The sequence below is a fragment of the Caretta caretta genome, chromosome 12 (genome assembly GCF_965140235.1).
Source record: "Caretta caretta isolate rCarCar2 chromosome 12, rCarCar1.hap1, whole genome shotgun sequence".
NCBI classification, from domain to species: Eukaryota; Metazoa; Chordata; order Testudines; family Cheloniidae; genus Caretta; species Caretta caretta.
In genome coordinates this window covers 4879629-4906844 of record NC_134217.1, presented here as the reverse complement: position 1 = coordinate 4906844, position 27216 = coordinate 4879629, and the positions used below count along the sequence as shown (strand labels likewise).

Below are 27216 nucleotides of genomic sequence, written 5' to 3'. Positions count from 1 at the left end.
GCACAGGATTGCGTGCTCAGAAAGGGCTAATGTGAGGGACCATGTCAGTCAGTGGCATTGCCCCATTCTCAGAGGGACTCTGAGCATTGCATTCAGTGTGTGGAGCGCTCAGTAGCTTCTCCCTTGCAGCAGATGACTACTGCTCAAGGCCGGTGGCGGTAGCACCCGTTTTCTGCAACAGGCCATGTTGTTCTAGCTGTTTGTAACCATCACTAGGTTAAACTAATACCACGTTGATCACACAACTTCAGGCTTTCCCCAGACTGCAGAGGAAACCAGGAAGCAAGGAGTCCCACCCACTCCCCCATTCCCTCCTCAGACAAGAAGTCATGGAGTCATTGCCTCATTTCTCCACTTAACTTGCTTTTTCCTTCCTGCTCCCACTTGTGGGGGAGAAGCAGATGGAAGGTTCAAAAATGAAGCTGAAGAGGGTAGATGAGAGCGTATGCCCCAGATGAAGCTCACCTGGTGGCTGCTACCCCTTCTGATAGAGGCAGGCTCTCAGCCCTCCAGAATCCTGGTTTGGTGTCTCACTCCCACTTCTGTCACCCTTCTATGACCTGGGCTTCAGCTGACTGGCTCTTTCTGTGGAAGTGGGCGATGCTGCTAGACTCTGCCCCTTCCAGTGTAAGGGAAGGAACTTATTCCTAGGCTTGTCCCTGGTGCAGGGAGAATGGCAGGGTTTAACTCGGAGGAACTGGAATAATTCAGGGCTGTTGGGAGCCTCCTTGGGAACTGAATGTAGCAGAGCCAGCTCCATATCCTGTGGAATCTCCTCTCGCCATGGCCATGGAATACAAGACTAGGTGTGCAGAGTTGGCCAGGCACACAGGGAGAGAGAAAGCCAGAGGAGACTGATTAATATCTCTCAAAAAGGAAAGAAGCCTTATCTCCCTAAAAGCAGCTGCAATCCATAAGACTCAGGATGGAACCACGGCTTTAGTTGCTGAGGATTGTTGTCATCCATACTTAGAGGAAAAGAGGCTACAAGACGCTTATAATGTCATCTGTACTGTGGAAAATTTGACATCCCCACCCCCTTATGAGAGCATTTGCAGCAGGAACGCCAAATCACTAAAATCCAGGGCTTAAGTGTCTCATGCTCTCTCTTCTCAGAGCTGTCCATGAAGACACCTGCATTCGTCCGTGCTAAAGCGTATAGACCATCTCCCTTACTGTCGACCCCATGGACCCTGAAAACTGCTGCTTCCAAGTAAGTGTGAACCCACACTCCACAGTAGTCAGGCAGAGCTGGAAGCTGGTGTAGCTGCCAAGACCAGACTCCAGGGGATTATTCCCTTGCCAATCACCCTTGGAGCTCTGTGAACTGTTAGGTGTTGCTTCAGTGGTGCCAGGGAGCAAGGGACCCTGAACTCTGACTTTGGCAAGTGAATAAAGGCAGCTATTGAGCGACTGTTAATAAAATATTCTCTCAGGGCAGGTCTCAGGCCGCAAGCCCTTTCAGTGAGCACTCATTGAACTCTCTCCTTTCCTGAAGGCTCTTCATAGTGTGGAGGCAAATCAGGGGTACTGGATTGCATCTGCTAATGCAGTGCTACAGTAATACATAGTCATAGAATCACAGAAGGTTAGGGTTGGAAGGGACCTCAGGAGGTCATCTAGTCCAACCCCCTGCTTGAAGCAGGACTAATCCCCAATTTTTGCCCCAGATCCCTAAATGGCCCCCTCAAGGATTGAACTCACAACCCTGGGTTTAGCAGGCCAATGCTCAAACCACTGAGCTATCCCCCCCCATAGTGAATAGCAATAGCCCAAAATTGGAACCCTGAGATCCTGGCAAGGCAAGGCAAGATGCAAGTCCCTTTATCGTGTTAAATGAACTGTGGTGTTTTGGATTTTGAAAGCCACTGTCCACTATTGCCCAGTGACTAGTGCACTTCCCAGTACAGAGTGTGGGCTGTACCTGACTGGAGGCACAAAAGGCACCTCTGCCCTGGATCACTCTAAACCAGTCAGGTTAATGGCTGATACCACCTGGCCAGCCATGTGCTTCATCAGAGCCGGCAATAAGAGGTTCTTCTGCCCCTGGAGTTCAGTCTCTCCAGCCCCAGGACTATCTGGGCTTTGTCCGGCTTCTCCAGTGATATGGCGGAGGGTGATATTGTAAGCACTCATGTTGGATGCTGCTCTGAACGGAGATGGCAAAGGATGCATCACAGCTTGGGCTGGCCGTGCTCATTCTGCGTTACAGGATATGGTGAAGGATTGGTTAGTAGAAAAGCACAGTAATGTGTGACACAATGCAGAACCTCAGCCAGCGAAACCAGCAGGTGCCTGTTTCACATCCAGAGAGAGCGTGGGAGTTTGGTGGTGCAGATGGCCAGTGTAAGAGCCACAGCACTTGTGTTATGCCACCAGGGAATCCCCTTCTGTTGGTGCAATCCTCCCATGACCAGCTACTCTGTCTTTAGGGCCATGATCTGCAGGATTGGGGGCAAAGTGCCTTTCACAGAATCATAGAAATGTAGGACTGGAAGGGACCTCGAGAGGTCATCATGTTCAGCCCCTTGCACCGAGGCAGGAGCAAGTAAACCTAGACCGTCCCTGACAGTTTTGTCCAATCTGTTCTTAAAAACCTCCAGTGTTGGGGATTCCACAACCGCCTGGGGAAGCCTATTGCAGAGTTTAACTACCCTGAGAGTTAGAAAGCTTTTCCCAATATCTAATCTAAATCTCCCTTGCTACAGATTACTTTTTGTCCTACCTTCTGTGGATCAATTGATCACTGTCCTCTTTATAACAGCCCTTAATATATTTGAAGACTGTTATTGCGTTCCCCCCCACAGTGTTCTTTTCTCAAGACTAAATATGCCTGCTAAGAAGAGGACCTACATTTTCCTTTGTCTTTCTTTTGTTCCTAATGTATTTAAATAACCATTTCTTACTGCCTTTTATGTCTCTTGCTAGGTGTAACTCATTTTGTGCCTTGGCCTTTCTGATTTTATCCCCACATGCTTCTGCTATTCTTTGTACTTCACCTTATCAACTTGTCCATGCTACCACTTTTTGTGGGATTCCTTTTTTATAGTCAGGTCATTAAAGAGCTCTTGATGGAGCCATATTGGCCTCTTACTATTCTTCTTTCCTTCACATCAGGATAGTTTGTTGTACCTTTAATATTGTCTCTTTGAGAAACTGCCAGCTCTCCTGGTCTTTTCCCTTAGATTTTGTTCCCATGGTACCTTACCTACCAGGTCTTTGAGTTTGCTGAAATCTGCTTTTTTGAAGTCCATTGTCCTTACCCTGCTGCTCTCACTCCTTCCTTTCTTTAGAATAATGAAATTAGACTGTTCTCAATGGTAGCTGATGACAGAACAAGGAGTAATGGTCTCAAGTTACAGTGGGGGAGGTTTAGGTTGGATATTAGGAAAAACTTTTTCACTAGGAGGATGGTGAAACACTGGAATGCGTTACCTAGGGAGGTGGTGGAATCTCCTTCCTTAGATATTTTTAAGGTCAGGCTTGAGAAAGCCCTGGCTGGGATGATTTAGTTGGGGATTGGTCCTGCTTTGAGCAGGGGGTTGGACTAGATGACCTCCTGAGGTCCCTTCCAACCCTGATATTCTATGATTCTATTATCATAAGCCTAGCCCTGCATGGTCATTTTCACTCAAACTGCCTTCCACCCTCAGATTTGCAACCAATTCCTCCCTTGGTCAGAATCACATCTAAAGGGCTGAGCCCTGGTTACTTCCTCCACCTTCTGAAACAAGTTGTCCCCAGTACATCCCAAGAACTTGTGTTTTGTTACATTACTTTTCTAGAGGATGTCTGGAAAGTTAGTCCCGCTTTACCACCAGGTCTTACATTTTGCATATTTCTGTTGTTTGTTTTAGAAATACTGCATCCATTTCTTCCTCCTGATTTGGTGGTCTATAGTAGACCCCTATCATGATGTCACTCTGTTGTCGTTCCCCCCTTTTATCGCCACCAGAGGCTTTCAGCTGGTCTGCTTCTCCCCTCCTTCTGGACCTCAGAACAAGTGTCTATATTCTTGATGTACAATGCGACACCTCCACCCTTTTTTCCCCTGCCTCTTTTTCCTGAACAAGCTTTACCCCTCCAGACCAATATTCCAGTCATGAGATTTATCCCAAGTCAGTGATGCCAATTAAGTCATAACTTAGCTTGTGTACAGATCTCGAAGATCTGTTTAGATTCGCTCACTGTTTCCCCTCTGACACTATTGTAATTGTCCATTTCCCCACCACCCACACACACACATCTAGCCCTTTGTTAAGGTTGCCTTTTTTTAATAGTTACCTGCCCCTTGGATTGTAGTTTAAAGCCATCCCCACTAGGTTGGCAATTGGTGTCCAAAGATGCTCTTCTCCTTCTTGGTTAGGTGGACCCCAACTCTTTCCAGCAGTCCTTCCCAAAACAGCATTCCATGGTCAAGGTAGCCAAAGCCCTCCCATCTACACCATCTGTGCAGCCTTGCATTCATGTCTAGGGTGCATGTGTCCCTACCTGGGCCCTTATCCTCAACCAAGAGGATGGACAAAAATGCTGCCTGTGCCCTTGACTCCATCAGCTTCACTTCCGGAGCCCGGTGGTCACTGCTGATCTGCTCAGGGTCGGACCTGGCAAGTGTCATTAGTGCTCACATAGATGAGCAGCATGCGGTAGTGGTCAGAGGGAATCCCAAAGCATTTCAACCCCTGACCTCCCCCACGAGTCAGGCATGCATATCCCCATTTGACAGATGGGTACTGGGACACAGGGGCAGTAACTTGCCCAAGATCACATATGTTAGAACCAAGGCGTCCTTTTTCCATCTTCATACCCCAGCTTCTTCACATACTTCATTCATCTATGGGGCTGATCTGTTTCCAGCTGCCTATACCATCCATTTGCACAGTCCTGCTAGAGTAGGGGTTCTGAAACTGGGGGTTGGGACCCTTGAGGGGGTCGTGAGGTTATTACATGGGGGGGTTGTGAGCTGTCGGCCTCCACCCCAAACCCCACTTTGCCTCCAGCATTTATAATAGTGTTAAATATATTAAGAAGTGTTTTTAATTGATAGCGGGGGTCACAGACAATGGCTTGCAATGTGAAAGGGGTCACCAGGACAAAAGTCTGAAAACCCCTGAGCTGGAGCTCTGACCAAAGACCATGCAGATGGGGTGAAGGGCGAGTCCGATAGAGACCTTGTGTGCAGGGTCTCTGGGAGGACTGGACTGAGACTCCGGAGTCCTGGATTCTACCCTCTGCTCTGTCACTGCTGGGTGACCCTGGCCCCTCTCAGTGTCTCCTTTTCCCCTCTGTAAAATGGGAACAGTGATACTGGCTAACTCTGTAACGTGCTTTGGGCTCTACAGATGAGAAGTGCAGTAGCATTGCTAGGTGGTAGTCATAATAACACACACTTGGACTGGGGCTTCTGTTCCACAGAGGAAGGTTACCATTAAGAGGATCCTTCTGCAGAGTGGTACAGGACAGTGTCTCAGTGTAAGAGCATTATGATACTTAAAATAAGCAACTTATGAACTCTGGGGGCGGAATAGCTAGGAGAAAAATGCCCCGTTTGCAATTACTGAAGATGGTCAAACTACTCCAAAGGCAATCCTGTAAGATCTAGGATTCCCTTTGGGTCTTGGTCTTCCTGCTTCCTCCATCCACTCCTCACCTGTTAACTTTTGTCAACTGGCAAAAATGTGGCTAAGTGAGTCTTGAGGCCCTCATCTGAGTGTGCAGAGCTGGCTTGCAGAGCTACCCAGCTTCCCACACTGCTGTGGGATTAGATGCACAAGTGGTGACTTGGCCCCAGAACAGTTTCTGCGCATTTGTAGTTCCCCCCTTGCATAGTTCTGCTGACGGTGCCTGCAAACCAGCCCCACAGATGTACATACCCAGTCCTGAAATCCTGGCCCTAGCCGTAACTCTCCCAAAGGTGCTGTAATACTGCAGGAGAGTCTCGCAAAGGGGGCGAGTCCTCTGGCTCTTCCAGCCTTCGGAGAGAGCAGACAGAACGGCCCTAGGGCATGCCAGGACTAGCCCTTCTTTGTGTTCAGTTGTGGGTTCCTCTGCCAGAACTCATTGTGCTCTCACTTCTCTTCCACCCACTCTGCCTGCTTGTTTGGTTTGCTTAGTGCTTTGTTTCCTGGCAGGTTTCCCCCAAAGCCTCCCCTGGCTCAACAGGCCGCAAAGAGAACAGCGATGGCTCCCAGGAGAAAGCGAGAGCCTGCACTACCCAGCAGCTTGGTGAAGAAGATCTTTAGCCATTATGTGAAAGTGCCGGTGGCCAGAGATGCATTTAAGGTTGTTGAGAAGTGGTGAGTAGCAGCAAACTCCTCTGCTCCCCAGCCCCCGTTACCTGCCCGTAGACCTGCTGTCCTGTAGCCCTTTCCAACTAAGTAGAGGAAGGCGTGGCAGAAAGGGGCTGCCATGCGGTGAGAGAGAGGGGGCAGACTACATTCTCAACACAGACCTGGCCTGTCCATAAGCACTGTTGGGGGGGTGCAGTGCTCAGCACCCCATGCTGCTGTGCAGGAGCCTTGGGTTTAGGGCCTGAGGTCTCCGTGTAAACCAGCCATATTTGTGTTACTTGGGTATCTTTCTTCTAATAGTGGTGCAGAGGGGCTGGCAGGAATCTGGCTGTGGAACATGTCAGTGAGTGTGAAACTGGGCGTGGTGAAGGGCAGGGCTTTGTGTGGTGCAGAACACCCCAGGAGAGCTGTTCCAGATCAGTGCAGCGGTGTATTCTACCATTTACCAATCCCCACAGCTCTGGAGCTTTCTGATTGTCCTTGGGGTGGGGCCCCTCGCACCTCTCCGTTCCGGGAAGGCAGCAACCTGTGCTGTGATTAGTTGCAGCGTAGATAGCCCTGGAGAAAGGGCTGAGGAGGAGGATGCGGCAGCTTTTGTGTTCTGCTGATTAACTTCTCTCCTCCCCTCCAGCGTGGAGGTGTACTTCAGGCAGCTCAGTAACGACTTGGAGGCTTACACCATGCATGCTAGGAGGAAGACTGTGGAGGAAGCTGACCTGGAGCTCCTCATGAGAAGGTAGGGTGGAGTTTATTCTATTATGTTGGTCACATGAAAGAGAAGTGCAAACAAATTTGCTCATGGGAGCATTTCAAAAGCTCCCAAGGGGTGAAGCATCTCTCACTGACAAGTGGTGAGGGAGAGAGGGTGGGTGAAGAGGATACAACCCCAGCCGGCATCTTGGAGCCCCAGGCTGGGGTGGGAGCCCATTCTCAGACTAGAAACTAGTTCCCGACAGACTTTAACTCTGATCTAACCCTTTGACCAGCAAGGTACTGATCCCCTCTCTGCTTTTAGTCCCCTGTGGCATCCCTGGTATATGCTCCTGGCTGTAACACCTTCTGGAGCTATAGGACAGTTTCCATTGTTCCCTGTATTTGGCACTGCCTGGCATCCTCAGAGTTAAGTCAGAATTTAGGGCAGTTCACTTGTAATATCAGTGTTTTCTGTAAATATTGGTATCCAAGGAGTGTCTAGATTCCTGCCTCTCAAAGCATGGGCCCTGCAGGAAACGAAGAAGCTAGCTCATCCATTGTATCTAGCCAAGGATTCCAACGCTCAACCTTGTTGTCTCTGTTCCTAACACAGCGCTTTGTTGGTGGTGCATGTTAACATAACAATTACATACAGTCTATTGCTCTGCTCAGAAACTGCATGAGTAGAATTTGTGAAGCACTCAGTTTATTCAGGTTTGCACAGTTATGTAGCTTCTTGACAAGGGTGTTAGGCTTCTCCTTTTTGGGAAATGACTAAAATTTGCAGTGGGAGTAATGCTGCTTACCTGCGACTCAGACAGCCCCCAGCCAACAACTGCTGCTTGATAATTCACTTTAATCCTCACAGCCTGTGAATTCTGGGCCGAGGAGCATGCTGTTGAAAGCTGGCTGTTGAAAGCTTGAGCATTCACTGGCTGCTGAAGCTGTTGGCAATGTCCTTGCCATGCCCAAAGCCTAGGAGAACCTTGACAAACCCTTCCTATATTCTGAGGCTCTTGTCTAGCCAAAAAACTGGGGTAGCTCTGAAGCCACCCAAATCATTATCCTACTGTCTCCTTGAAAAGCCCCGCGCTCATTCCATTCCAGGGATTCCCCAGGACGTGACAATTCATTCAAGGCTACAATTGCATTTGTGTCTAAAATGGGACTAACATTGGTTCTTCCAGAGTTTATCGGTCAGACTCCTAGAAGATACATTCCTGTCCCTCTGGCTGAGAAGTGTGTTAGAATTAGTGTGAACTGGCTGAGGGCCCATCAGGGGACTTTGGCCAGTGGTGGGAACTCTGCATGTGGAGTCCTGTGTTTGCACTTCAGAATAGTTTGATGTATGATGTACACCTCCTCAGCTCTGGTTAAGGAACTGTTCTTGGCTCATAACTGAGAGAACAAAATTTCATCCCCCTCCCCTGGACTGGGGGAATTGGCAGCCACTTGCTGCCCTCTACAAGTAGGACACTGTGCTCCAGCCAGTTCTGTAAAAGCCTTCCTTGTAGAAAAGTGGATCTGTCTAATACCCCCAGATATTTCTGAGCATGTGCAGAGCAGGTTGGGTAAGAACTCCTCTGCTCGCTGGGGCTGAGGACATCTGGCACACCCATGCTTGCTGTGACTGGGTGTAAGTGTGACCGTGTCTGGCCTTAGCACCGCACAGGCAGCGGTGGGATCTGTATTTCCATTATTAACAGGGTAAAATGTCCTCTTTGAGCAAACCCCCAAGGGGATTTGGGTACAGATCTTGTCAGGGTAGTCTGATTAAATGGACCACACTGTTTGTTCTCTTTCCCCTCGCCTCTTCAATCGAAGACAAGGGCTGGTGACAGACAAGATGCCTCTACATGTGCTGATAGAGCGCCACCTTCCTCTGGAGTACAGGAAGCTACTGATTCCAGTTGCCACGAGTGGAAATAAAGTGATCCCTTACAAATAGATGTGTGCTGCCTCCGGCCTGCCTCAGATGCGTGGGAACTTAACACCACAGCAGAGACTGGCTTTAAGCTGCTTCACGGGACCTGTCCGATTCCCTGCGGCGGTTGTACATTAGAAACTGAGTCAGGCCTAAGGGTGTTGAATAGCCAGCGGAGATTATTCTCTTGGATTGACCCTCTGAGTTCACTGACGCTCACTGGATCTCCTACGTGAACAGTGGAGCCCTCCCGCGGATGGAAATGACCTCCCTGTGCTGTGTCCACATCACATGCCCGTGCAGCTGAGCTGCTTTGTCTCCTAATGTGTAAATGTCAATAAAAGGTGGGTCTTTCGCAGCACCCGGGTGCTGTGTGTTCCAAGGAACTGCTAGTCCCTTACATGGTCACCCCTTCTGGTGCACAGCATGTCCTGCTCCCTGCAGCCTCTTCGCTCTGCTCATGCTCTTCATAGGAACTGGCTGGCTGCTAGTAGAAGGTGTTTTAGGTGGAATCTTTATTTGCTCTTTAATCCTTGCTGTACTGACAAGCGGATCACTTGGCAGATACACCAGGGTATCCATCTAGAGCAGTGGTTTTCAAACTTTTTTTCTGGGGACCCAGTTGAAGAAAATTGATGCCCACAACCCAAGGAGCTGGGGATGAGGGTCTTGGGGTGTGGGAGGGGCTCAGGGCTGGGCCAGAGGGCTGCAGAGTGGGGCCAGGAATGAAGGGTTCAGGGTCAGGGAGGGGCTCTGGGCTGGCGCAGGGATTGGAGCACGGACTTACCTCTGGCAACTCCTAGTCAGCAGCGCAGCAGGGGTCCAGAGGCAGGCTTCCCGCCCATCCTCAGACCGCGCTGCGCCCCTGAAGCGGCCAGCAGCGGGTCCAGCTCCTAGGTGGAGGAGTGCAAGTAGCTCCACGTGGCTCTCACCCGCAGGCTCTGCTGCCCCACGCCCAGGCCAATGGGAGTGCAGAGCTGGAGCTCAGGGCGGGGGCAGCGCGCAGAGCCCTGTGGCCCCCTGCTCAGAAGCCGGACCTGCTGCTGGCCGCTTCCGGGGCTCAGGATGGCGTCAGAACAGGTAGCTGGGCAGCACCGCAGACAGGACTTTTAAGGTCCCAGTGGGCGGTGCTGCCCAGAGCCGCCCTGCACCTTACCTGCTGCAACCCAGTCCTGGGTCGTGACTCACGTGTTGAAAAATACTGATCTAGAGCAGCTGAGTAATTGGTGTTTCCAGCTTCCCCTGAAAACAATCAGAACCTTCATGTCCCAAGACCATTAGCAGATAGAGATGGTTGCACCTTAGTAGTCAGCTGGCCTTAGGACTGCTGCCCCTGGCTCCTCACTCAGCTATCCTGGCAGCTAATGCGTGGGCTCTTCCACAGCCAGACCAACTCTTGCGGGTCCCTGGACAAGTAGGGCCAACAGCCTTCCGCAGGCGGCAGGGGTCTCGTACCATGGGGTGAGGGTAAGCCAGGGCTGAGTCCCAGCTAAGAATCTGTGTTGCTCTGCCTCCTGCAGCCAGAAGCAATGCTTCATAGCAGCTTGGAACTCAGCCAGTGTCCTGACAGTTAAATAAACAGAAGATTTTAGGCACAGACTGACCTCCAAAGTTGTCAGATTGTAATTGGAGAGAAGAGGACATAGGAAATCTACATTCTGAATATCCAGAAGCTATTTTAAACCTAGACTTATTAACACTACAAATAAATATGAACAGATCTTGTTGATTCTGCTGCATGGTGTGTTAACGTAGGACTGCTCTCTATCCTGTATGCCCCGTGTCTTCTCTAGCCCAGTACTAGGTGCCTTCAGTGATGGAGCTCACCCATATCTGTTAGAGACTGATTACAGTTCAGTGAAATGCTCCTTGATAGTCACTGAATTCCACCCCACTGTGCCTAGTTCCACCCGCTCACACCACACTCACCATTATTCTCCTCTCAAGGGGTTTCCGGACTTATTTCCACCTACTGCAGTAGTTTGGTTTCTAGCTACGCTATGCTGTATTGTTGCTTTCCCTGCTCAGTGTAGACTTTTCCTGGTGTGGAGATGCATAGACTGCATGCAGTATTCCAGGTGTAAGAACTTCACAGAAGCATACAGCATACCCCCTACCCTAATCCAGCTAGGTTGTGGGGCCTCTGCACCCAACTTTTCTGGGGCTCTTCTTGCTGACATTCCACTTCATGCTTGCACCTAACTGCTGTTTGTTACTTCAGCTAGAGATCTCCTGCCATTTCAGCTTTCCCCATCCCTCCCAGCCAATGTGTGGTAGGAGGAAGGGAAGACGCCCGATGTTTATATTCTGGCAGGGTGACTCTTAATTGTAAGTTGCTAGGTGGTGGAGTAAACAAGCTAACTGCCATAGAGCTGCTTTCCTGATCTCTGACATTTGGCCCAAAGCAGCAGAGGGCTCAGGGAATTCTGAGAGGACCAGCCCTGAGTGGGCACACACTGGTAAGGATTAGTGAATGGCTGTGCAAAGTTACCCATACCACCTTGGCCCTTTCCTTTGGGGCTGGAGTCCTAGGGCTTGTCCCCAGGGCCACTTGTCCAGTTATACCTGTCAAGCTAGACTGGGGACTCTTATTTTGGGATGAGAGGGACTTTTTGGGGTTTAGCTTAAACCACTTCTAAACTGCCCAAACCTCATTGAAAAAGGCACTCTCCCCCTGGAATAAGTGTCCCCACAGAGTTCCAGCTGTATTACTGAAGCAGTTTAAATTCACACCCTACCTTACAGCAGGATCACTTCCCCCTGTAGCCAAGCCCTTCTTTAGAAATCTTGCTCTTGTGAAAACTTGCCTGACTTCTCAAAATGAGGAAACAGGAGTGGTGGGGTCTTTTAAACAGTGAGGGTCTAATTTTCCAGGCTGTTGAGTACCAGCACCCCAGCCTTGGGCTTTAAGGAGGGCTTAAAGGTCTCAGCAGCTGTGATGATCAAATGAGTAGTGGAGTGTTCATGAAAATTGACACTGACATTCCTAGAGACTAGCAGTCCCTGGCCTCCAGCTTGCTTTGGAGGGATGAGCTGCCTCTGCTGGGACTGCAGACAGGATGCCAAGTGAACCCTGCTCCCAGAGAGAACTGAAATTAAACTATTTACATAGGCCACTGAGCTGCGTAGGAACTCTCATCTGCTTGAGCTGGCTGCACTACTGATGATACAAATCAATCAAGCCTCTCTGCTGTTAACGATCAGTCAGCCTGTAAACAAACTCAGTGCAGTAGCCCCTACGAGTACCCTTTTGTAAAGCTAGACACAAGTATTTAGCTGAGTACATAAGGGGTGAGAGGAGCCCTTTAACAATAATTGTAGGCCTCTGCCTCTCCCCGTTCTGAGAGGCTTGTGTAGATCTCTTCAGGAAGGGGGCCTATTCGTTTTGTGTCTCCAGCCAGCAGTCTCTCAACCACTGTGTCCACAGGCAGAGAGCCAGTCTGATCCCACTGTTCTTTTGAGGCCTGGAATGCCAGGCAAATGTAGGCGTCCAGTGTTAGGTCATCAATAGCAGGATCAATGGCACCGAAGGCTGTCTTCAGATCGTCCACTTTCACCTCCCTGTGTACAAAAGCAAGCCAAACAATACTCTGATGTCTGACCCAGGAAATCCTTGTAGATTAATGCAGCATTGGGAATCTACACCCATCTCCTGGGGAGCAAGGACCCCTCCCATGCTTCCCCCTCTGCCCTCTCCTGCAGCCTATGTTCTGTATTACTGTGTTGCAAAGTCAAGCTCTCAAATGTTCAGAATTGCCAGAATTATGACTGACTGCTTGACCTTAATCCAGCCCCCTTGTGTGGCTACAGCGTGACAGTCTAACTACTCATAGCTCATGCTATTTCCTGTCTCCATTTTGTGCACACGATGGACGGTGCTCAGGGGATGAGCAGCTATTCAATATTTTGTTTGGCCCTGGGAATTTACTGACTGCCACTCTTCAACCTGCTTTGAAGACAGAGCCATTACTTTTCTCATGGGATTTACAGTGTCAGAACTTCACCATCTCTGATTTTCACAACAAGCTGGGAGGGGAGAGGGTGGTATTTGCCCTACTGTCAGAGGGGCAGCTAGGGCACAGAGATGAAGGTCAAATGTCACTAATTTTAGGTTCCCAATTTGAGTCACTTAGGACCTACTTTGTCTTTATATGGCACTTGCTATGTTCAGCACACAACTCACATCGATGGCAGTTGCATTGGAGCGCTCAGCTCTTCTGGAAATCAGATCCAGCAGCACATAGGAACTCCTCTCTGGCGGAGATAGGGCTGGACTTCAGTTCTCCAGGGCAACATTCAACTGCCTTCACCATGAGACCATCCTGTCTCTTCCTGCAATCCCCTACCTCATTCAATGCACACCTGCCAGCTTCTGCAACCAATGAACCAGGGGTCCCACAGACAACAGCCTCTTTTACTACACAGCCCTGATTCATCCCCAGAGCAAGTCCATTCTGTGGACTGAATCAAGCAAGGTCATGGGGAGAAAACAGCATGTGGTCATGTAATTAAAGTATGTATCATAATGTAGATGCAGAAGGAGGGGGCTGAATGAAGGTTGCATGGTACCCTTAATTCTGACATTGCCTAACTCTTGAGTGCTTGACTTTGCAACCTTAATAATGTTCTTTCAATGGCATTTTTGTATGTAATTTCTAGGTACTACAAAAAGCACAGAAATTCCACCATGTGTCAACATATTGACACCATGTGGGTCATCAGCAGCACTGGAACCTTTAGAGCCACGGCACAGATCTATGCCACTTTAGCTGAGTAACTGACTGCAGTAGTTGATTTTTAACCTCTATGGAGAGCAGCACTAGCCAGGGATGGGATGCTTTGCCTGCTGATTTCACAGCTATTTGCTGACAGCAGAGGAATGGTGAGACTCAGGCATCTTGGGTCCCATTCCAGGCTCAAGGGGAGTGCTCTCTAGCGGGCACAGATTATTCTGCCCACTCTCCCCCCCCCCAAGCTTGACCTCTTCTGCTCTGTCCCCTCCAACTGGTCCCTGTCCCAGTCACGTCTCTTCCCCATCCCTTGCTCTTTGTCCCACTTCATTCTCCTCACCAAGCCAGTCCCGCTGTCCGCTTCTCACTCTTCTCATCCCAGTTCCAAACTCCTTGCCCAGCCAACCTTACTCTGCCCTCTCCAGACTCCTAGTCCCAGTCTCCTTGTCCAGCCCCAGTACCCTCTCTATCCTCCAGCTCCTTGCTCAGACAGGCCAAGTTCTGCTCCTCTGGCTCCTCATTGAATCTCTGTCTCCTGCACCCTGGCCTCCAGTCACTTCCCTCCCCCAGTTTCCTGGCCCCACTGGCTCCCAGTTTTCTCCTTCAGGCTCTTCTTCTAGTCTTTTCTCCCCTGGGTTCCTCGACCCAGTCTCCTTGCTCAGCCACTTCCAGTTCTCCCCCTGCACCTCGGCTTCTCATCAGATCTGTCTCACCTCTGTCCCTCTACCCCACAAGTTCTTTGTCCCAGATTCCCACCCCTCCTCATCCGATCTCTATCTTTCCCCCACCCAAGTCCCCTCCCACCCCCGGCTCCTAGTCCCAGTCTACCCCGACTCAACTCTCAGTCCCAGTTTCCCTCTCCCCATGCCCCGCCCTTCCTGCTGGTTCCTTGTCCTGATCAACTCACCCTGCCCCCTCCACAGGTCCAGCTCCTGTCCCCTCTACATTCAAATCACGCAGCTTCAGAGGAGTCAGGAGAGACAGGCTCCTTGCTCTCAGTTCAGGCACCTGGACTCAATATGGACCACTGCAGCCCAGAGCTGCAACTGCAGGGAAAGTCCTGCTCAGCCCTGGGCTGGAGCATGCTCCTTGTGGACAGACTCTTCAGGGCATTTAGCTACTAAAATTTAAGGCTGTACTGAGCATGTGCACATAGCACCTTTTCAGAGGCTTATGTCTTGGCCAAATCTCAGCAGATTTTCACAGGGCTGGTAAAAAGCATCGCCCTGACACAAGAGCCAACCACCTGCCAAGTTTCAAGTCCCTGTTCCAAAGCACTAGGATGTCTCAAGAACAAGGCGGATGGAATTTTTTAACATGAGCGAAACACTGTCTGGTCCTCTAGCCTCGTTCTCAGCAATGGTTGAAACTTTCCAAAACAATTCAGCCCCAGGCAGATGCTCAGCAAGGAAACTTTCAACCCACCTGGTTAAAGTTACAAGCAATTGACAACAGGGTCTTCTACTGGGATGTGTCAGGGAGCCTTAATAACAGGTGGTGCTACCAGCCCTGCCTAGAATAATCAATCTGGGGACAGAGTAAAATCTGTGTATATTGTGGGGGTAGCCAGCAGCCTCCATCAGGATCAGACCCATGGTGCTGAGCGCTGTACTAGCCCTCAGAAGCCCTGGGCTGAGGCACTGGCCGTCCAGAAGGGCATGCTGTGTGTGGCCATAATGAAGCTGGGTGGGTTTCAGCTTATGTGCTGTGGGGGTTACCTGCCCTTGTGCTATTCGCTCCTCTCCCAGAGGTAATTACAATGGGAAAGGCTGCCTTTAGGAGGCGCTCTCCCAAAAGGTGACCCATTCCCTTTGGCGACACTAAGTGGAGGGCTGCTCTGAACACTGTCTGAACGGCTGCTAGGTGAGGGAGAGGGTTGAATTCTGAATGATCCCTCAGCTAGGCAGGTGCATGATGATTACTGCTGCTGGACAGCTAGAAATTGCACCCTCCCTGCTGGCCTGTCCCAGCACGCTGGTTTGCCTTGTCATAGAATCATAGAATATCAGGGTTGGAAGGGACCTCAGGAGGTCATCTGGTCCCACCCCCTGCTCAAAGTGGGACCAATCCCCAACTAAATCATCCCAGCCAGGGCTTTCTCAAGCCTGACCTTAAAAACTTCAAAACTGGCAAGGGAAGGAGATTCCACCACCTCCCTAGGTAATGCATTCCAGTGCTTCACCACTCTCCTAGTGAAAAAGTTTTTCCTAATATCCAACCTAAACCTCCCCCACTGTAACTTGAGTTGAGTTGTCATCTGCCACCACTGAGAACAGTCTAGATCCATCCTCTTTGGAACCCTGCTCCAGGTAGTTGAAAGCAGCTATCAAATCCCCCCTCATTCGTCTCTTCTGCAGACTAAACAATCCCAGTTCCCTCAGCCTCTCCTCATAAGTCATGTGTTCCAGTCCCCTAATCATTTCTGTTGCCCTCTGCTGGATGCTTTCCAACTTTTTCACATCCTTCTTGTAGTGTGGGGCCCAAAACTGGACACAGTACTCCAGATGAGGCCTCACCAATGTCGAATAGAGGGGAACAATCACGTCCCTTGATCTGCTGGCAATGCCCCTACCTATACATCCCAAAATGGCATTGGCCTTCTTGGCAACAGGGGCACGCTGCTGACTCATATCCAGCTTCTCGTCCACTGTCACCCCTAGGTCCTTTTCCGCAGAACTGCTGTGCCAAGCCATTCGGTCCCTAGTCTGTAGCGGTGCATGGGATTCTTCCGTCCACTTGGTCCATCTTGTCTGTTAGGCTGCATATGCCCTTTGGAGCAGGGGTTGCCCGTTCTGTCTGTACAGTGGGGTCCGCCCCAATGGTGACCGCATGCTACACATCCAATGCCTTTTGAGAGCTCCCAAAAGCATTTGGCCCTGTTCCTGCTGGCTCGCCTCTGTACTCTTAGGGCCCAGTTACTGCACTGTCCATTCTGAGTTATTATTACTCACACTGGTTCATTCTCCACCCCCACCTGCTGTGCCCCATTCACCTGCCTATCTCATCACCCTGAGCTCACTGCCTGGCAGCTGCACCTGAAGATCCTGCGCCCACCACAGGATTTCTTGGCAATCCAAGAGGGGAACAGAAAACATGGGATCTGAATAGCTCAGCTACTCACGGCATGTGGCCCAGCTCATTCCTCAGTTCTCTCAGATACTCCTGCTTCTCGCTAGCGTATTGGCTCCTGATCTTCGCAATGAAGGGCTCAGCGTTGCCCTCCTCGTCCTGCAAGAGACAGCAGGGCCCTTGGCACCAGAGCCTGGCTCTTGTGCGCTGCTTCACCACAAGCCCCAGCAGAACACACTCCTGGGTGTATTAAAGACTTGGATCTGGAGGCTCTTAATGCATTGAAGCAGCATCCTTTGTGCCAGCAGGACTGGGGTGTAACCAGCACTCTGGCTGTGGGCAGCTGCTGCATGCACTGATCCCCACCTCTGCCAGCCACCTGGAGCTCTTTCAGAGAGAGTAAAGGTTTTGGGTGCAGCGCTCAGAATCCCACTCCCTGCTGGCTTCCTACCCAAGGCCAGCCAGAGCGCTGGTGTACTCCTCTGGCCAGCTAGCAGCATGCTGGGATGGCAACCTCTAGCGCTACTGGACTGAGGGGAGCTGAGCATGGTGGACATGAAGCAGGGCATGTGGAATGGAGGGTTAAATGCTGACTAAGCGTATGGAGTCTGGCAGGGGACTTCCAGTGCATAGGCAATGAGTGAGAAATGAGTAGGTAGAAGGGGCAGAAAATACAGACTTTGGGAATTGTGGGATAGCATTGGAGGACCATCAAAACCTGAGCTCTTCAGAGGCATCGCCACTGCAAAGTAGGCAGATCAGAGCCCACCTGGATTCTAATCTCTACCCCCATCTAGGAAAGCAAGCCCAGGCTGATGACACATATAAGTCTGGTCATGAGGGTTATACATGGGAACGGTGGGGTTTGGGGTAAGAGCCCAGGGTAAGCCTGCAGTGAGAACATACTGTAGGAGCGATGTTAGATTTTGGCCTGGGGGCCTGGGCAGGATCCCCTGGGAGAATAACATGAGGGGGAAAGGAGTCCAGGAGAGCTGGCTGTATTTTAAAGAATCCTTATTGAAGTTACAGGGACAAACCATCCCGATGTGTAGAAAGAATAGTAAATATGGCAGGCGACCAGCTTGGCTTCACAGTGAAATCCTTGCTGATCTTCAACACAAAAAAGAAGCTTACAAGAAGTGGAAGATTGGACAAATGACCACAGAAGAGTATAAAAATATTGCTTGGGCATGCAGGAGGGAAATCAGGAAGGCCAAATCATACCTGGAGTTGCAGCTAGCAAGAGATGTTAAGAGTAACAAGAAGGGTTTCTTCAGGTATGTTAGCAACAAGAAGGAAGTCAAGGAAAGTGTGGGCCCCTTACTGAATGAGGGAGGCAACCTAGTGACAGAGGATGTGGAAAAAGCTAATGTACTCAACGTTTTTTTTGCCTCTGTCTTCACGAACAAGGTCAGCTCCCAGACTACTGCACTGGGCAGCACAGCATGGGGAGGAGGTGACCAGCCCTCTGTGGAGAAAGAAGTGGTTCGGGACTGTCATAAATATAAAGGGAAGGGTAAACACCTTTAAATCCCTCCTGGCCAGAGGAGAAACCCTTTCACCTGTAAAGGGTTAAGAAGCTAGGATAACCTCGCTGGCACCTGACCAAAATGACCAATGAGGAGACAAGATACTTTCAAAGCTGGAGGGGGGGGGGAGAAACAAAGGTTCTCTTTGTCTGTGTGATGCTTTTGCCAGGAACAAAAAAAGGAATGGAGTCTTAGAACATAGTAAGTAATCTAGCTAGATATGCGTTAGATTCTGTTTTGTTTAAATGGCTGAGAAAATAAGTTGTGCTGAATGGAATGTAGATTCCTGTTTTTGTGTCTTTTTGTAACTTAAGGTTTTGCCTAGAGGGATTCTCTATATTTTGAATCTGATTACCCTGTAAGGTATTTACCATCCTGATTTTACAGAGGTGATTCTTTTACTTTTTCTTCAATTAAAATTCTTCTTTTAAGAACCTGATCGCTTTTTCATTGTTCTTAAGATCCAAGGGTTTGGGTCTGTGTTCACCTATGCAAATTGGTGAAGATTTCTTATCAAGCCTTCCCCAGGAAAGGGGGTGTAGGGTTTGGGGAGGATTTTTTTGGGGGGAAGACGTTTCCAAGAGGGCTCTTTCCCTGTTATATATTTGTTAGATGCTTGGTGGTGGCAGCATTAAGTCCAAGGGCAAAAAGGTAAAATAGTTTGTACCTTGGGGAAGTTTTAACCTAAGCTGGTAAAAATAACCTTAGGGGGTTTTTCATGCAGGTCCCCACATCTGTACCCTAGAGTTCAGAGTGGGGAAGGAACCTTGACAGGGACTATTTAGAAAACCTGGGCGAGCACAAGTCCATGGGGCCGGATGCGCTGCATCCGAGAGTGCTAAAGGAGTTGGCAGATGTGATTGCAGAGCCATTGGCCATTATCTTTGAAAACTCATGGCAATTGGGGGAGGTCCCAGATGACTGGAAAAAGGCTAATGTAGTGCCCATCTTTAAAAAAGGGAAGGAGGAGGATCCAGAGAACTACAGGCCAGTCAGCCTCACCTCAGTCCCTGGAAAAATCATGGAGCAGGTCCTCAAGAAATCAGTTCTGAAGCACTCAGAGGAGAGGAAAGTGATCAGGAACAGTCAGCATGGATTCACCAAGGGCAAGTCATGTCTGACTAATCTAATTGCCTTCTATGACGAGATAACTGGCTCTGTGGATGAGGGGAAAGCAGTGGATGTGTTGTTCCTTGACTTTAGCAAAGCTTTTGACACAGTCTCCCACAGTATTCTTGCCAGTAAGTTAAAGAAGTATGGGCTGGATGAATGGACGATAAGGTGGATAGAAAGCTGGCTAGACTGTTGGGCTCAACGGGTAGTGATCAATGGCTCCATGTCTAGTTGGCAGCCGATATCAAGTGGAGTGCCCCAAGGGTCGGTCCTTGGGCCGGTTTTGTTCAATATCTTCATAAATGATCTGGAGGATGGTGTGGATTGCACCCTCAGCAAGTTTGCAGATGACACCAAACTGGGAGGAGAGGTAGATACGCTGGAGGGTAGGGATAGGATACAGAGGGCCCTAGACAAATTAGAGGATTGGGCCAAAAGAAATCTGATGAGGTTCAACAAGGACAAGTGCAGAGTCCTGCACTTAGGATGGAAGAATCTCATGCACCGCTACAGACTAGGGATCGAATGGCTCAGCAGCAGTTCTGCAGAAAAGGACCTAGGGGTTACAGTGGACCAGAAGCTGGATATGAGTCAACAGTGTGCCCTTGTTGCCAAGAAGGCCAATGGCATTTTGGGATGTATAAGTAGGGACATTGCCAGCAGATCGAGGGACATGATCGTTCCCCTCTATTCAACATTGGTGAGGCCTCATTTGGAGTACTGTGTCCAATTTTAGGCCCCACACTACAAAGAGGATGTGGAAAAATTGAAAATGTCCAGCGGAGGGCAACAAAAATGATTAGTGGACTGGAACACATGACATATGAGGAGAGGCTGAGCGAAATGGGATTGTTTAGTCTGCGGAAGAGAAGAATGAGGTGGGATTTGATAGCTGCTTTCAACTACCTGAAAGCGGGTTCCAAAGAGGATGGATCTAGCCTGTTCTCAGTGGTAGCTGATGACAGAATGAGGAGTAATGGTCTCAAGTTGCAGTGGGGGAGGTTTAGGTTGGATATTAGGAAAAACTTTTTCACTAGGAGGGTGGTGAAACACTGGAATGCGTTACCTAGGGAGGTGGTGGAATCTCCTTCCTTAGATATTTTTAAGGTCAGGCTTGAGAAAGCCCTGGCTGGGATGATTTAGTTGGGGATTGGTCCTGCTTTGAGCAGGGGGTTGGCTAGATGACCTCCTGAGGTCCCTTCCAACCCTGATATTCTATGATTCTATGACTGAAAGAGCTCAGCTGAGAGAGACATGGCAGAGGAGACAGGTCCCTCTGACTGAGAGAAGCCCAGGGTTAGGACACACATACAGAGACAACAGGGACAGTGTAGACTCCTGCCAGGGAAGTAGAGAGGAAAAGACTTCCGTAGCCCAAGAGGCTAGGAGAACTGTTCAGTTTTGTTTGGACTTGTTTATGGTATCCTGGAAGGAATCTGAACTTAAGTGACTTGGCCGGAGGGCAGAGCCACAGAAGACTTGGGGCCAGAGACAAGCGACCAGCAGGAAGTGCTGGAGGCAATGCCCCACACCAGTGCAAGGATGAGTGAGCCATGCCACAGGCTTCTTTTACTCATCCTAAATGAGAGGGCGTGAGGTGCATTTTCATCCTCTGCAGGCTGCTTTCAGGATGTAGATTCTACAGTGGGGATTGCAGTTCCATTAGCACGTGGATTCAAACCATTCTTCCTTGGTGAAACCTAAACCAGAACCAGAAGAAAGACTAAAGAAGCTGCAGCCTACCTCCATGAATAAGGACCTGTAGTCAATGAAGTCCTCTGTGCTTTGTGCCTTGTACCTGCTTGCATTTATTAGCTCCTGGATCTGATCATTACTTTTCAAGGGACAAGCGGCCCTCAGTGCCAGGCTGTATGGAGAAAGTGGAGCATCACAACCACAGGTATGGGTGGCCCAGCAGCGTGTGCATGGACACCCGCTCGGAGCGTGACCAGGCCCTCCTATCAAGGGGTGCGTGGCCGTGCAGGTGCATGGCACACACTGTTGGCTGTGCAGCACCCCCAGAAGCCAGCACTCCAGGAGCAGGTGTTCAAGAGCGCAGCATTTGCAATCAGGGCAGGGTCTTCAGAAGAGTTCAGCCCCTGTGCAGGCATCAAAACAAGGGCCACATTTGCAGTAGAGCTCAGCATGTGGGCGCATGCTGGGTGCTGAGCTCTTGGGGAAATGTGGCCCAGCTGCGGGTGCTGACTGCCAGACAGTCTGGCCCCATGTGACTAGCAGCTCTGGAGAGAGGCACATATTCCTACCAGAAGGGCTAGTGCACGTAGCTTCTACCCCACTTCAATGGATCGTTATATCTGGACATCTCCCAGGGAACCACTTAATCTGGCACTTGCCAGTTGCTACAACAGTTGCTTAACTGGGCAAGAATCAGCAAAAATGATCCCTAGAGCAGAATGTTCAGATGTGCTTTGTCCTCACAGTCAGTGCCAGATTTCCCAGAGAACCTAGGCTCCCATCTGGGCACAAAAATACGTGGCCAGACTCCAGCAGAGCTGTGCAAGGTGGGGGCCAAGTGCTTTTGCAAATCTGCTCTAGACTGTGGGTGCTGAGCACTTGGCAACCTGGCCCTGAACACTTCAGAAAATCTGACCGTGAACCTGGACTCATTTCACCAGTGCCAGAGTGTTACAGGGTGTCTCCGCCTGAATCTTGTAATACAGCTGTTAGCAGAGTGGTGAGATTCTGCCCTCCGATGGACTCCTAACTTCTGCCTCTGGCACTGTGCAGGGTTATCTGAGGTGAGAATGTAGCCCAGGATGGAGATCAGATGGTGCCCAATCACTCTGCCAGGGAGAGAACCAGTGAAACCTGCTGATGAAACTGGCATTGCAACACAACTCTGCTTCAGACTAGTCCATTCCCTGCCATCACAGTGGCTTGGGGCACCTGTCTCTCCTGTTCTCTGCCTTTGGCACACAACAGTGAGTCTCCCAAGGACTACAATACTATGGTGTAACTGAGTTATTGGGCTTAATGTAGGGGTAACTGGGTGCAATGTAATGGCTGGTGATTTACAGGAGGTCACAGTGGGTGATCGAATGGACCTGGCTGGCCTTAAACACTAGGAAGCTCTAAGATCTTCTACCCTGGATGGCGGGGCTCAGACAGCTGCAGCACCTCTTACTTGAACTGTTCAGTCATGAGAGTTCCGCTGTTTGAGCTGTCGCTGGCCGTCAGCTCCTTCAGCAGGTTGGAGATTAGCTGGTTCTGGCCATGGTATAGTCCTTCATCCACCTGTGAAACAGGAAGCGTCCACAGGTCACTGACAGCACCACCGAGGAGCTAGCCTCCCAATGTAGAAGGAAAGTCAGGGCAGTAATGGGGAAGATGGCACCACCCAGAGACAGCACGTCATTTCCATCCAAGCATCTTTTGGTAATTTACAAATCATTAAGCAAGCCAGATGGTGCTCCCCCCCGAGGCTGGTATTATAATCGCTTCATATAGAACACCCATCCTTCCAAAGCAGCTTATGTGCAATGATATACTGGACCAGTGAAAAGCAGCCCTCTCTGGGGTGGAACGCAGCAGCCAGAAAAACAGCACATTGCACGACACAGTGAGGCGTGGTGCTGTGGCAATCCCTCACCTTATTGAGCAGCAGACAGGACCTCTGCTTTGAGAGCCCCATATGCAATGAACTGCTGCATGCAAATCCGCTTCTTAGCCAGAGGATGGAGACTTTCATTGCCCTCATGGTTGACGGTATCCATGCCTCTCACCCACTCCTGAGCAGGACGTATGTAACTCCTGGGTTGCTGTTTCCATGCAGTATCCAGAGCATCGTGTGTACGGTGCAGGAGAACTCTATAATGTTGTGGGGCATTGGCAGCTCAGGAGGAGTGCAACCAGAGGCATGAGGAAGTACAGGAGACTTTTCCATCTCCATAGGGTGGGAATGAGCCCCGTTGAGCTGCCCAGCCCAGGGGAGCACTGCAGCTGGGAGTCGTGCTGTTTTGTGGATTGTGCAGGAAGTGTAAAGGACTAGATGTCAGGGAGCAAAGGGGATTGTAAGTATGTAGCTAAGCAAACTGTGCCCTCTGACGTCAGTGGGAGGATGTGATGTGATCAGTGCTCCTGAAAGAACAGGGGCCTTCCAACAGGAACCTGAGAGTTTCCACAACATGCTGAGTAACCTCACTCCCATTGTGAGCAGTAGGGTGTGCGGGTGCTCAGCTCACCACAGGGCTTCCCCCCAGTTCCCTCGCTCTCTCACAAGGAAGCAGAGGTAGGACACCAGGTTCCCAGGCCACTCACCTTCCCACTCAGTATGTCATAGAACAAGCTCATGGCTTCGTTTGATCGGTACAGCTTGATGTTTTCATAGATGGTGTAAGCCCATTCAAAGGCAGAGGCGTCTCCATACTTCTTCTGGAGGTAGTTAAGGAAGAACTCTGGAAGGCTGGATTGCTTCCCTTTCTGCCAAAAAACAAGACAGCTGCTCTAGAAAACAGGCTGAGGCTGGAGGGGTCTGATCCCTTCAGAGCTGCTCCTGAGCTCCAAACACCAGAGAAGACCCAGGCCACCTTCCTTCTCTTGAGGGTGTTCACAGCTGAATGAAGCACAGAAACTCCAGCTGTCCCCTGGATCTGAGCAGTGGATATCACTCCCCATCCCTAAACAGGAGACAGCCCAATGGCCACTCTTCAATTGGGAATGAGCACTAAATCTCCTCCTCCCACCCCACATTTGTAGGGCCCTCCATGCCCCAGGTTGGAACCACACATTTGCACATCTTGCCCTCTGCCAGCACATCTGGACACTGCCATTCTGGCCAGGGTGGGGTGGGCAGGCTTTCCCCAAACCCACCAGATCACCCCAGGAGCAGAGCACCCCTCACCCTACTGGCTAAGAAAGGGGCCTGATCTCTGGTCTGTAGAACCATGCAGAGCACTGTTATCAGTGTCATGCTAGAAGCTTCTCTGACTCTTCCTGCTGACCACAGTGACACTCGTAACTGCCTTAAGGTCCCCTTGTGCTCAGCTTAGTTAGTAGGCTGCGCGGTACCTTGGGTGTGTGGTTTATGTCTGTTAGGCCCCTGTACCAGGATGGCTGGCACAACACCAGGGCACTACTTGCCTAGCCATCCTGGAGACCTGGTTACAGGAGCACCATCACTCACCAGGATAGCACATCCCAGAAGTGACAGTGGGGAATGGGGGCTGGAAAACAGCAAAATGACTTGCTCCTACAGCATCCTCGGTTGACAGGGTCAGAGAGTGACACGAACTGTGGCTTAGGTGCAGCCCTGGCTTCCCAACCCCTTCCAGCCAGCAGGACTGTCCCAGTAGCTGACAGCAAGGAATCAAGTGGTTTTTAGTTATGGGGAAAAATAGGATAAAGAGAACCTGCAGATCTGCTGAAACTTTCTCTTTCCAGATCTCCTTCACGATGTTCACCACATCCTTTTTGTTTAGCTTCTTGTTCTTCACCTGGCCTTCGTACCTCAGGTACACAGGGACCTTGTCCCCTTTGCCCTAGATAATACAAGAGACCAACAGGAATTCACATCAGGTAGCAAAGAAGCTATTTCCATAGAATATGGAGCCACGGAAAAGGTTCGTGTCTCTGGGTAAGCTCACAAGGTGGGAGCCATCTGGGACAGGTTCTTTCATTCCCCGTGTTTCATAGGAAGTTCTGGTGCCGCAATGAAGCCACAAGGGTGGACATGAGTCAGTTGGAGTCTGCACTAGGCGTGTCTCCTCTTTCCTCCTTGCAGTGAACTAGATCAAACCCTTGCTACATGAGTGACTCTTCTTGTGACTCCTATCTCAACCCCATTGCACCCATGCAGCTGTGAACATGACTTCTGTGCATGCCTCACAGTACAGAACGATGTTCCTCTGACACAGATGGTGAGCGTGTCGTGTAGATAAGACACACAGGCTGGGTAACCCTCCAGCCCATATTAGTGAATGGCTATTTCCCAGGGAGGAGTAACATTTCCCTGACATGGACATGCAGTTTGATGGCAGCGCCTGGCATCACTTAACATGGTGCGTGTTCTGGGGGCAGTTTAGAAAGTGCACTGAGTAGCTGCTAAAGAGAGTCCCTTCGCCACAAAGCGGGGGAGGGCCAAGGGCTTTAACATAACAAAAATGTGGGGACATCCTCCTGCAGTGATGCAGAGAACATCTGAGCAGAGGGTAAAACCATTCAAGCTCCTGGAGAAAACTAAGGAGGAAGAGACCTGTTGTAAGTGGGAGTCACCAACTCATGAGGGCAGGCGAAAGGAAATCTGAATCCACACATGACAGACCAGCTGCTTAGTACAATGTAAACAGTCACAGCAACATCACCCCAGGTTCACTGAGCTGCTTGTTAGGGAGGCATCAGCAAGGAGATCTTTATATAATGACAGGTTTCAGAGTAACAGCCATGTTAGTCTGTATTCGCAAAAAGAAAAGGAGGACTTGTGGCACCTTAGAGACTAACCAATTTATTTGAGCATGAGCTTTCGTGAGCTACAACTCACTTCATCGGATGACGAAAGGTGCCACAAGTACTCCTTTTCTTTATATAATGCAGCATTTGTCACTTGTTTGTTTGGGGGCTAGGGAAGACACAGTGGCAAAGTGTATCTATCACAGGTTACAAGCAATAGGCAGTGTCGGCAGGGAAAGGACACCCTTAGCCCAGTAACTCCTGGGCAACAGTTCCTTAGCTAATACTTTGCACTTTCAGTAGCTGCTGGTAAATCTCAACTTGGAGATTAATCTCTTAGTAAGAGGGCAACTGGTTGTCCTTGGCCTAAGGTTTCCAGCAAATGATTACTCCAACAATCTGATCTTTATGGGTCAGTATGGTAGTCATGAAAACAGCTGTGGAATTCTGAATGGGAAAGGCTCTTCCCTACTTTGCCAACAGTCAGATATGTATTACTGAGTCCTCTCACCAGAACAAAGCAACCAAGAAAGAAACACAAATACCAGTCCAGGGAAGGAGTCTTTCTCCTTCAGCAGTCCTGTTCCTATTTCCTCCAGAAGCACATCCACCAGCTGGTCACTGGTCTTCCCCTCTTCCAGATAGCTCCACCGCACAGGCCCACCAGAAATCACCTCTGTAAGAGCAGAAACAAACACACCTGTTGAAGGAGGGAGAGTACTCCCAGCATGTCCTCCAACTGGCGTTGGTGGGAGTTTTAGATTTGTACAGATCTCTATCGGTGCTCAGCCCTTATGTTAAACACCCAATACAAAACAAGAGTCACTGAGCCCCTCCAGCTCTCAGCTCTACCCCCTCCATAAAAGCCTGTGTGGGGGAAATGGGGCTCTGCACTGTACCCAGAGGTTAACAAATGCAGCAACTCACAGCACTTTGAGATGAGATGTCCAAAGCAAATCATCATCAACGATGGTACCTGCACATTTTGCCCAGTCAGGCCGGGGCGTGGAGCTGCGCTGAACTTGCTGGAGTTTGTTGTAGAAGCAGTCTCGCTCTTCCACAGTCTCTTGGTGGATTTCCAACAGAGTGTCATACTCCTTTTGGAGGTCATCAAAATCCTTCTGCAGGACTTCCATCTAACATAAGGGAAAGTGGGGCAGAGATAAACCAGTGCTGATGACTCTGGACTTCTTGCAGTTATTCAATCCCTTTTCAGACTGAATTTTAGACCAGAGCTGGCCAAAGAGCAGCATAGGCGAGCCCCGGTTAGTCCACAGCTTTCTAGAGTATGGCTGCTCATCTTCAGAATGGAGGTGGAGCCCCAGAATGCAATATTCCACTTGGCCACCCAGATCAAGCAGAGCATGTTTTGCTGGGACTTGTAGCCTCTGAAAGCTGCCACACTAATGGGAAATTGCTGCTTTTTAAAGGTGAACTGCAAAGAATTTTTGTAAAGTTTTTTT

At 49.9% G+C, this 27216-nt stretch overlaps 2 protein-coding genes across 6 annotated transcripts in view; one reads left to right on the top strand and one right to left on the bottom strand.

Moving 5' to 3' along the window:
• CENPT (centromere protein T) overlaps window positions 1-9293 on the top strand; it is a 46583-nt gene extending 37290 nt beyond the window's left edge. For both annotated transcript variants that reach the window (XM_048816476.2, XM_048816475.2), the window contains 4 exons: window positions 1117-1213; window positions 6132-6296; window positions 6922-7026; window positions 8808-9293. In XM_048816476.2, the coding sequence (XP_048672433.2) occupies window positions 1117-1213; window positions 6132-6296; window positions 6922-7026; window positions 8808-8931 (491 nt within the window). In that variant the 3' untranslated portion in view covers window positions 8932-9293. The remainder of the gene's footprint in view (window positions 1-1116; window positions 1214-6131; window positions 6297-6921; window positions 7027-8807) is intronic.
• A 111-nt stretch (window positions 9294-9404) lies between these two features.
• The window catches only part of TSNAXIP1 (translin associated factor X interacting protein 1), a 69683-nt gene continuing 51871 nt past the window's right edge, over window positions 9405-27216 (bottom strand). For 3 of the 4 annotated variants that reach the window (XM_048816474.2, XM_048816471.2, XM_048816469.2), the window contains 8 exons: window positions 26730-26889; window positions 26299-26429; window positions 24718-24846; window positions 23627-23788; window positions 22494-22603; window positions 21092-21215; window positions 16759-16865; window positions 9405-12468 (listed from right to left, as the gene is read on the bottom strand). In XM_048816474.2, the coding sequence (XP_048672431.2) occupies window positions 12213-12468; window positions 16759-16865; window positions 21092-21215; window positions 22494-22603; window positions 23627-23788; window positions 24718-24846; window positions 26299-26429; window positions 26730-26889 (1179 nt within the window). In that variant the 3' untranslated portion in view covers window positions 9405-12212. The remainder of the gene's footprint in view (window positions 12469-16758; window positions 16866-21091; window positions 21216-22493; window positions 22604-23626; window positions 23789-24717; window positions 24847-26298; window positions 26430-26729; window positions 26890-27216) is intronic. The other variant, XM_048816472.2, reaches the window with a different exon arrangement.